Consider the following 11,277-nt stretch of genomic DNA (forward strand, 5'->3'; position numbering starts at 1 on the left):
GCACGAATCTTCCGCCTGGATGTTTCAGCTCGGCGTTTGTACTCAAGAAAACGGGCTTATTTGTACGTGTCTTATTTCGCTAAAAATGAGTAGAAGCACGGTTTAGGAGTAATAAACAATACTTAAATTGTGTTTTGCTTTATGTAAGACACACGCATAGAGTTTTAAAGGCTATTTGTGCTTTTACTTTGAAGTTTAATCATCATCTTCCGGTGAAATTTAAGCTAACATGTGTGTGGTTTAACGGGAGGCGTTAAGGCGCTGGCAAACCTAGCAACAAAATAAAATTTGCCCAGCGTAACCTATGCACCTAAAATGCTCTGCAATGGATTCTTAAAAGAGTGAAGGAAGCAGCGGGTTCGTGTTCATTAGGTGACCGGGCCAACCTACTTTTCGAGACCCTGCACCCCGAACCGCAAACGTCTGTGCGGACGCTGGAGAAGCTACAATGAGCTCGGAGCACCAGAGCGACAGCGAGGACGCCGACGAGTCGCGGGACAGGCCCAACGGCGGCACAGTCTCCGACAAAGAGGAAGACCCTGACATTGACGATTCGGATGAGGAAGATGACATCGCTCGGAGAGCTTCTCCTTCACCCCCCGCGAGCAGCGAGGGTCTAGTGGCTCCTATCGCGGGGTCTCCCGTATTGGAGGAGCGAGAGCCCCGCTCCAGACCGGCCGTCGCACCGCTGAAGAAGTGCACTGATGGTAGCTCCGACACTGGTGGTGGCTCCGACACTGACAGCTTCAGGGGTGCTAGCCTGTTTTCTTGGTTGCAGAGCAGGACTATAAGACGAGGGGTGTTTGTGGACCCAGCTCGGGATAACTTCAGGACAATGACAAGCTTGTACCGCTCTATGAATCCGGCTGTAGAGTCAGTTAACCTGAGCACTCAGACCCATGGAGCCGTGTTTAACCTGGAGTACTCCCCGGACGGGTAAGATTTGTCTGCGTTTTAGGGTGTGAAGTTGAGAGATTTCCCGATATTTGTGCGTTAAAAGCTTGAATTTAAAAGCCACATTCGTCCTCACCTACCTACTTCATCTCATACATACTCACTCGGTGTTTATTGATGACATAATAAATAGTTTCCAGACAAACCCCATCAGTTTGTTCACTGATGATTTAACAGTACGTTCTTAATATCCTCAAAATGTAACCTCCAAAGTCTTGTACAGCTAGTTAGCACTTCTCGGACTTAAGCCTAGAGACAGCAGATGTAAGAAACAAATCCTGCAGACAAACCAGGTCAAGCTGTGCCCAGTCTGGGTCACATTTGTTTTGTGGGCTCACACTTCCTGTCCTGACTGTACCGTGATAGCGCTGCTGTGCACAATACTCGTCAATACTCAATACTTTGACTTGTGTCTGCATTTGACGCTTGAATTTTTTAAATTATACCTATTCTTGTTGTGCAGTTTTAGTAACATTGTTGTGACTCATTATTATAGCAAAAATGCAATGAGTAGTGTAGCGTCAATGCAAGTAAAATTCATCCTGTCTACTTATTAGATTGCCTATAAAATGAGAAAATATTCTCCTTTTTCCCCTTATGCTTTCGTTTGCTGCTGCATAACATCTTGTCGCACATGGACAAAGAGATCAACTGGTTTTTTTTCTTCTGATTAGGTCTGTGCTGACTGTGGCCTGTGAGCAGACTGAGGTCCTGCTGTTTGATCCAATCTCATCCAGACACATCAAAACCCTGACGGAGGCACATGAGGACTGTGTCAACAACATAAGGTGCATTATTCTAATCTTGAATCTCTGGGGAAAGGTTTTACAAATTGGGTCTGTAGCTCAGTAAAAGGGAGCGAGAGACCTGTGGGTTAAGGTAATAAAACATAATAAACAGTCTGTATTACAGCATGAGTCTTTAAATCAAGTATGACATGCAGAGACTAATAAAAACTACTTGGATGCATTTTATTGGGTCTGAGCTCTCGCTGTGAGGATGCAAGAAAGAGATGTTGGATGGAAGAGCTGAAGGTGCCAAATAAGAAATCCTTCCGCATTTCAGTACAACCTTAGTTGAACAACAACACATATCATCCATTGCCTTTATTTATATGACAAAAATTAAGCCAAAATGCAGAAGCATTGTGTGGAAAAACAAAGTACATATTTGCAGCTTCCATAGAAATTGAGCAGGTATGTAGCAGCCAATGAAATGCGCTTCATTAATAGATAATTAGCAAGTGTGAACACCTCTATAAGTGCAGACGTTTTGTCATTTTGCAGCTTTGGAAAGTCAGGACTGTCTTAAAACAAACCCAAGGAGGAAAGACAAAAGCAGTGATCTTAGAGAAGCAGCTGTTGTTGTCCATCCATCTGAGAAGGGTTATGAGGCCATTTCCAAACAATTTGAAGTCCATCATTGCAGAATGATGAACTTCAAATTGTGTGAAAAATATATTCAAAGCATGAAAAATATTATTCACAAAAACAAAATGTTAAAGACAGCAAAGGCTCTAAGGCCTCCTTTAGTGTGGTTAATATTAAAGTTTATGACAGGACTGTAGTGAACAGTTATGGCTTGTTTGGAAGGGTTGTCAGGAAAAAGCCTCTTCTCCCTTAAAAGAACACAGCTTAGATCTGCAAACCAACACCTGAGCAAATTGCAAAGCTTCTGGAACAATCCTCTTTAAGACAGAAGAGACCCAAGCAGAGATGTTTGGCCATAATACACAGGCTCACGTTTGGAGAAAACGTGGTGGTGGAGGGCTGATGATTTGGGCTTGTTTTGCAGTCACGGAGTTGACCATGGACTGTTCTGTACACCAGAGTATTCAAGAGTCAAATGTGAGGCCATCTGTCCGACAACTAAAGCTTGGCTGAAATTGGATTATGTAACATGACAAAGATCCAAAGCACAGCAATAAAGTGAATCAACGTTGTAAAGAAGAGTGGGCCAGAATTCCTCCACAACAATGTGAGAGACTGAAAAAGTCGTACAGAACGTGAGAACATCACGTTATGGCTGCCAAAGGTGGTTCTTCAAGCTACTCAATTATTGGGTGTACTTAGATTTTCACACAACTGCTTCTGCATGTTGGTTTAGTTTCTGTTAAATAAATAATGATGCAGTGTAATGTGTCATGTATTGTTCTTCAGTGGCAGTTGTATTTAAAGAGAACCTGCTAGGAACCAGAATTTTATTTTCACCTAATATGTAAAGCCATAGAATTGGAACAGGGTGTATTTTCTTTTCCACAGGACTGTAGTTTCATTTTAGTGGCATCAGGTTCTTACAGAGATGTCGCATTTGTACATCATCCCAGTTGATAAAAGACTTCTGTGTAGAATAGCTCTCTTCTCGCTCCTCACAGTGTAATTACGGAACTGGAAGATCTTCACGAGGATGGCAGCGTGGGGAAGCGCCCCAGATTGGTCAACCTGTGTCGAAATTACTATCCACTGGGTTTCCTAAATCTGTGTTTCTCTCCCTGTAGGTTTTTGGACAATCGTTTGTTTGCCACCTGCTCCGACGACACCACAATTGCATTATGGGATCTGCGTAAGCTTAACTCAAAGGTTTGCTCATTGCACGGGCATGCCAGCTGGGTGAAGAACATCGAGTATGACACCAACACTCGTCTCCTTGTCACTTCTGGCTTCGATGGTAATGTCATCACATGGGACACTAACAGGTTAGTCATTGTCTACGGTATGTTTATTTTACGTCCATGTGCTCGTTGTGTCTCTGTGCCACATACAGTTATGGTGAAAATAAAGTATATCCTTATTAGAAGTGGCCTGTACTTCAAACCAATTTCAACATGCCAGGTTATCTTATTGTGATCTGGATTATGTTTCTTTTGGCTTTCAATCAAAATGCTTTAATTTAGTTAGTTAGTTATTTAGTTTCATATATGTTACTACATGTTATACAAAAATGACAAAAATTTCAAATACTGATTTCAGTCATGAGCTAATACCTCGGGTTTCGCACTGCACTAAATACAACCTTTCAGTCAGTTTTTCCCGGTCTCAGATCTATGCGATATTAATGTGGGTGGATAGCTCTAATATGATCATCTCCAGGATACAGCTTTGGCTGAGATAATCATATTACGTCTGTGATATTAGACCACAGAAGCCCAAACCACCTGCTGGTTGACCTTTCTGTATGCAAAGGGCAACCAATCAGAAAGCTGGGATAAAGGGAGGGAGCAGGAGCTAGAACAGCTGATTTGATGAAATGGAACTGAGGGGCTGCACCAAGGCTGATCTATACAGGAAGGGTTTTATTAAGATATTGTAATCTAACTGTCTGTTAAACCTTAATTACTCCTCTGCATTTATAGGTTTACGGAGGATGGCTGCCCACACAAAAAGTTCTTCCACACTCGCTACTTAATGAGGATGCGCCTAACACCTGACTGTTCCAAGATGCTCATTTCTACTTCCTCAGGGTACTTGCTCATCCTCCATGACCTGGACCTCACCCAGTCCCTAGAGGTGGGCAGCTACCGAATGCTACGAGCACGACGGACTCCCCTCAGCTCAGGTCAGATCAGGCTCATGCGCAAATTAATGAAGTGTTTTGCTCACGTTCCTTCATGTTTATCAGCTGAATTGTTCGTGTTAGGTTGGTGTTTATTTAAAAAATACAAACCTATAAATGCCTTTTATGATTTTGTAGATGGAGGCACATCAGCATCCAGATCCGCTTGTACTCCTCGCCAGGGAAATGACTCCAGCAAGCTCCACCCTCATAGAGAAGGTCAGGGCGAATCATGATATAGAAGGGATAAACTACTGACACCTGAGGTTTTGTCTTTAATGTTATGAAAAACTGTGCTCGCAGGGCTGTCTCCCAGAAACAGTCTGGAGGTGTTAACTCCAGAGATCCCCGGCGAGAGGGACAGAGGGAACTGCATCACCTCCCTGCAGCTCCATCCCAAAGGCTGGGCCACACTCATCCGATGCTCCAGCAACATGGATGACCAAGAGGTGAGAAACATGGAGCGGTGCATGAAGCTGACATAATCACAGTTTTGTTTATTAAAAAGATCCCTCTGCAAGCTATTTCTGTAATCCACACAGCCTAAAATACGCCTTCACTAATATTTGTTCCCTCTAAAAGTTTTATATCAACCAGAGGTTTTTGTTAGCCATTAACAAGCGTAATTCTGGCTGTATATTTGACCACTTTTCTTGTAGAACTGAAGTGCAGTGTCATACTTTTAAGCAGCTTACAAGTAAAAGGCCACTAAAGGCTATATTTCCAGTGATGACGCTGATGCGATTGCGTGTTTAATCATCTGGTATTAAACTGCATCACTTGTATGTCCGCTTTCTCACTGCCTTTCTCTCTTCAGTGGACGTGTGTGTATGAGTTCCAGGAGGGAGCACCCACTCGCCCGCTGGTCTCCCCCCGTTGCTCCCTCCGCCTTACCCACTACATCGAGGAGGCCAACGTGGGGCGGGGCTACATCAAGGAGCTGTGCTTCAGCCCAGATGGACGGCTCATCTGCTCCCCTTACGGCTACGGCGTACGCCTCCTGGCCTTCGACGAGCGCTGTGGCGAGCTGGTCGACTGCCTGCCCATCCAGACCAGCTGCCTCAGGGAGATACGCTCCATCTACTCGCACAGTGACGTAGTGCTCACCACAAAGTTCTCCCCAACACACTGCCAGCTGGCCTCGGGGTGCCTCAGTGGGCGCGTGGCCCTTTACCAGCCCAAGTTTTAGCATCCGGTGCTGTTGAAGAAAGAAGTGTCGCAGACCTCAGTGAAGAAGTACTGATTAGGGTTTATGCACAGCAAGTCTGAGAATATATCAAAGAAGCATTAATTTATTCATAATCACACAAAAATCTATAAAAACCTTGCATTGCCCAAGTTTAGTGCAGCTACTTAATCTCTTTGATTTTTACAGTTTTGCCATTATGTGTTTATAGATTGTTTAGCTACTGAGAAATATGCTTAGCTTCTGTCGGAAACATTAAAGGAAAAGTTGTCAAAAACTCTAAAAAGGAGAAAAAAACGTGTAGCAATCCTAAATCGGATTCCCGGCATCTGTTTGTCTGAATCTTTTTCCGATAAACTAAAGAAACAAACCCTAAAAGTACTTCTTGACCCAGGTCTGCAGCCGCTAAGCAGGCAAAGTTAGTTTGGATTGTAGGTGTCAGCTGATAGCCATTGACATGGGAGAAGAACGGAGAAGACTTGAGCTGTGGACCGGTGGCCAGACTGCAGCAGTGGATGGAAACCTCACTGACCCTGAACTTTAAGAAAAAAAAGGCAGTACAAGAAAGATCAGTTGGGTTTTACTTTTCTCCTCGGAGACAGTGGCGCAACGTGGCATCAGTGAAGGACAAGCTCGTTTTCATATTAAAGATTCATTCTCTATAGCAGTAAAAAACTTTGATTTTGTTGAGACTCGGCACACCCAGATGTTGCTGTCTCAGGACAAAAACACTAAGGATGCAAGCGAACATGAATCCTAAAGGGACGAGTAAGGAACGGGCGCTTTCGTCTGTCGCTGGTCGTCTCAATTCGGCGTCCTCTGCTGCACATCGTGTCGCTCTCTGCTGCTCTGCTCATGCCTTTTCTCCACAGGTGCTGCTTCTCTGCTCATACAATCTGAACTTTGACCCCTGACTTCAAGTACGTTTTCTGTCTCCACCCTGTTTCTGCCTTCATGGTCTTTGATAGTGTTTTTTTAAAGTGGTTTTATTGGTGTATGAATTATGGCACTACTTGTAGCACGATGTTTGATGCTATTCTCACAGTCACTGAGGCTACTTTAAGAGTAGATACATTGGAGTCACTTTTCATTTCCTGTAAGTGGAAACTGCTGAAGTCCAGCTGCTGTCGGTGTCTCATTTTCAGATTTTTCCACACCCACTCTTTGTAAAAATGAAAATGTAGTAGCAGTTAAGTATTTTTCCCTTAAACATTGCTGGCATTATTATAGATTTTCCACATCGAGCACGCTGCTCTGGCTTCCCAACCCTGCCTGCGTCTCTCAGCACCTACATCATTACATCTGAAAATGCAACTCTTTAAAATATTTTCGTCTGACTTACTTTTTTCTTTTTCACTTTTTTCCCCTCCAGTGTTACTCAAACAGAATGGTGCACTAAACGTATTTACAGTTAGCCACAGTATCTATGTTCAAATAGTGAGGCTAACTAATGTGTTTCTAATGTTTTTGACTGCATTGGAGCTGTCAGACAGCTGGAGACAGACAAATAAGCTGTTTCATTAATGCTTGCTGTAGAATATTGCCGGCCTTTTTATTTTATCAGTGGCATGTTCACTTTTTGACTGAGAAAGATTCTTTACATTCTTTATTTAACATTTGCAAGATGAAATTGTGCTTTTTCTACCCCTGAACCTAAGTTTGTTGGTTTTTGGACAGTGCTAATCCACACTGTTTTGTCACACCTAGTGTTTCACGTTTGCTTGTGTTAGCATAAAGTTGATGAGCAAGGCTTTTCTCCTCTTTAAAGGAGCAAATTGCTTTGACTGTTCTTGTAAGAGCAATGCTTTTGTGTTTTGTATAGCTGCTGTAAGCACATGCCTGATTGTTACAACTGTAATGTATACTGGCTACAGTACATACTGACTGACTGCAGAGTAGATAGAAACTTGCTGTTAGGGAAACAAACAAACAAACAAAAAAAGACAGAAGCGTATACTACTATGCATACCAGCCTCTTAAGATAATTCTTCTTTCTTATTTATGTGAGGCTCTGTGTTGAGCTCTTAGATGCCAAATGTTTTGATTCTGTTTGTTTTTCTTTTTCTTTTTTTTACTTGGACTTCTCTGCCGTGAGCTAAAAGTGGGTATCTATTTGTGGATTTGGAAATATCTTCTCTCGTTTCACATTTTGGGAAGTGTCTCATTCACATCTGGTGGGGTGTTGAGATGGAACTACATTCATGCCTTTGGTATTAAAGGGGGAACTGTTGCTTTATGGATATATTGACCACTCAGTATTTAGTGGTGTATATTTGACAGTGTTTAGATGCTCTAAATTCTGAACATGTCACTAAACCTTAATGTAAAAAAAAAAATACTGCAAAGATAAGAGTGCAGCAGCACCCCCTACAGTCACAAAGTGTTAAAATGCTGGCTAATCACTCCAAATATTCAGGGTTTTACAGTCATGTGACTACCAGCTCTACTTGTCTGCCATCTTGGATGAGTCTTGGACACAAGTTTTGGACACTGTCCTTGACCGTCTGTCATTTACAAGTTGCGAGGACAAAATATGTATTTTAGATAGAGGCTGATGGCGATACCTGTGAAATCAATTGTTAAAACCCCCAATTATGGCTTCTTCTCCCCCCCCCCCCCCCCCCCCCAAAAAAAAAAACAAAAAAACAAAAACAAAAAGCCCTCTGTGTCCCCGCCCCCCACCCCCAACAAAAACAAAAACAAAAAGCCCTCCGTGTGATTGCTTTGATTGCTACCAGATTCCTGTGGTTGCATGGAGCTTGCATCGAGCAGCAACTTATCTGCAAACACTCACCAACTAGTCTTAACTGCTAGTTAAACAAAATGTTCACCAAGTAAAAGTTTGCATTTTTCCAACTCAGAAGTCCATGTTTTATACCATCTGTGCAGCCAACACGCTCCAAAGCTTTCTGGATTTGTAGCGTTTCTGGTTTGTTTTGCACGTTTTTGTTCGACTAGTAGTTGGCGAGTGTTTGCAGACAAGTCGGTGTCTTCCACAAAGAGAACATCCAGCCCTGGCAATTTGAGAGCGACCAAAGCACTCTGAGATTTTGCAGTAGTACCCTCTTTGAGGCAGATTTTTACCTAGCAAGAGCATGCAACCGCTCACCAACCATTGGGGGAAATACACATTTTCTTCCTGTCCTGCTTGGTAATTGTATCTCGTCCATTTTGGCTGACAACGAGCGACTTGCATATGACCTCAAAAACCTTTATAAAGCCAGTGGTAAGATTAGCATAATCACTGGGAAGATTACTAATTAGCACTTCTGTCTCCCTTGGCTACTCAGTGTGCCAGTGGATAACATTTAATTCTGTTAGATAAAGCTGGGCTAGCTGCTTCCAATTGTTTCCACTTTGTGCTAATCTAATGCAAACTGGCTGTTAGGGGTAACTTTATATTAATTGTGAGTGCTATTATTTCTTCTTTTCTGGTCTCAACTCAGTGCCACAAAATGTTGGGGGAAAGTGCGTGATAACATTTAACTTCATTTGGTTTTGAGGTGATAACACAGGTGGAGTCTTAGATTCTAGCTCACTGTATGGTCCTGCAAGCAATGAGAAAAGATGCTTTTAACACTTTGTACCTCAGTTACATGCTCAAAATGTGTTTTCAGTATGTTGCAAACGGAGTCCATTTCACCTCCAGCTCAGTCGTCTTTCTTTCCCTTAGAATTATTTAATTTCTCTGATTACTGACATTTTAAAAAAAGTAGACATTTCTTCTGTAAACAGCTACTTTAAAATGAACTGACTGAACTGATGGTTAAAGGATGCTGTGTATTCACCGCTGCTTTTATTTCACTTATTATACTCACGAGCTCTTTGAGGAAAAGTGTCTTATCTGCCATTTTCACTTCAGGTATAGTAACTAAACACCGGGTTCATTTTTAGGAATTTCTTTGTTGCTTTATTGCTCCGGTTCTGGGTTTTTAACCTGTTTTCAGCTGTGGGTTAAAGGAATGCTCCCAGTATTTGTGGCGATCACAGCTGGGGGGGTGGGGGGTAAATGCACTGTTGTTTCCTACCTGGTTACACAGAGTAAGTAATCCTGACAGCGATACTAAAAATGGTACTTATCAGAAATAAAAACTTAGCTTCTTTTTCACTGCTGACTGCTCTGTGTTTGGGTCCTTTATTGTTAATTTTCTCTTCATTTATTGATTTATTTTTAAATTGTCCTTAGAATTTCTTCCCTATATGTCAGTCAAACTCTTTCGCATCTGCTGCAGTCCCAACTCTGAGAATGACTTTCCTCATGGGAGGATTAGCAAGTTAAAGGAAGAAATGTTTTTTGTTTTTATGATCTGGTGAGTTATGAAATAAACAATTAAACATTATCTAAAGGGGAGAAGAATCCTATTCATTCAATCACATCATATAAGGACTAGACTGAAAATGAAGAGTAAAGACTTTTTCACGGTGCTGTAAGTACACAGGAGGACGAGCAATGCAATTTCTGACTACTTCAGAAAAGAAGCTAATCCAGCCAAAAATACATGTAGGAATTGCAACAGTAGTAGCAAAGGATCTCACGTGCATATGTACAGTCCGTCATTTTTTTTCTGTCAGTGGCAGAAACGTGTGCACAGGTACATGATTGGCCTGAAAATGAAAGACTTTGGTTGCACCTGAAACACCCTCCATCACATCATTACTTGACTTGCAGGGGGTGTTTGTCAGTGGGAAAAATTGTAAATCTTATGAAAATACAGTTAAAGTCCAAAATCTATCCCTTCCTTTAGATTTTCCAAGAGCCATCCAGTTGGACATATTGGATTCTTTGCTGGGGTGTTTCTGCCCCCTGGGCCTTGTGTTTATACCCCTGTTCTATATTGTACAGATGTTAGCCTATCTGAGCTACCACAGATGTGTAATTTCATTAATATATATATATATATATATATATATATATATATTAATATATTTCTTTCAAAGTTTTTATTGTCTGAAATGTTTAGTTTTAGTTAAGTTTTATTAGTTTCAGTTTTAGCTTTTCTTAAATATTTTTTATGTATGGAGGGCATATGTCAAAGGCAAGATATAGGAAAATCCGTACAGGTGTTATAATAAAAAACAGTTGATGCTCAATCTTGCAGATGTGCAGAGTCTCAATAAAAGCACCTGTCAGTGAATAATTAGGCATGTTGTTAGCAGATTTCGACAATACTAACAGATAGTTACAGAATTTATTATCTTTATATTTTTATTTTATTTTTATAAGTTCAAGAAATCTTTCTACTTTGGGGTTTTTCAAAGGTCTTAAATTTGTTAACTAAAGTTTTTTGTTTTGGGAGGGTTTTCACATCTAGTTTTAACTTTGGTCTGCATGATTCTTTGGGCTTAAATTGCAAGAATTAAATGTACAATTGCAGACAAAGTTGTGATAACTCTTTGGCCAGACTGTCCTGTAATTAATAAAACAACGTTTGTTGTGGAAGTTTTCCCACTTAAATAAAGCCTGCAGACGAGCGGTGAGCGGTAGCTAACATTCTTTAATTCCATGCACACACAAAGAACAGACAACCAAACAAGCTTGTGGAGCCCTCCATGGCCGCGGGACAGACGGTCAGCAGAGTTCTCAC

General features: G+C 41.6%; 1 protein-coding gene across 1 annotated transcript; it reads left to right on the plus strand.

Moving 5' to 3' along the window:
• The first annotated feature begins 253 nt into the window (after positions 1-253).
• Positions 254-8,309, plus strand: dcaf10 (DDB1 and CUL4 associated factor 10). The gene is made up of 7 exons (XM_085142718.1): positions 254-936; positions 1,629-1,742; positions 3,452-3,649; positions 4,307-4,509; positions 4,645-4,725; positions 4,810-4,955; positions 5,324-8,309. The coding sequence occupies exons 1-7, from the start codon at positions 449-451 to the stop codon at positions 5,693-5,695; spliced, it is 1,602 nt and encodes a 533-aa protein (XP_084998844.1). The 5' UTR covers positions 254-448; the 3' UTR covers positions 5,696-8,309.
• The last annotated feature ends 2,968 nt before the right edge of the window (positions 8,310-11,277 follow it).

The sequence above is a fragment of the Neolamprologus multifasciatus genome, chromosome 19, assembly GCF_963576455.1.
Source record: "Neolamprologus multifasciatus chromosome 19, fNeoMul1.2, whole genome shotgun sequence".
Classification (NCBI taxonomy): Eukaryota; Metazoa; Chordata; class Actinopteri; order Cichliformes; family Cichlidae; genus Neolamprologus; species Neolamprologus multifasciatus.

What these genes read in the sequence shown, in the direction of transcription:
- dcaf10 (XM_085142718.1), top strand. Translation starts at nt 449, where the DNA reads ATGAGCTCGGAGCACCAGAGCGACAGCGAGGACGCCGACGAGTCGCGG. An exon ending in ACGGACTCCCCTCAGCTCAG is followed by an intron (nt 4,510 to 4,644) that starts GTCAGATCAGGC and finishes ATGATTTTGTAG; the next exon opens with ATGGAGGCACATCAGCATCC. An exon ending in GCTCCACCCTCATAGAGAAG is followed by an intron (nt 4,726 to 4,809) that starts GTCAGGGCGAAT and finishes CTGTGCTCGCAG; the next exon opens with GGCTGTCTCCCAGAAACAGT.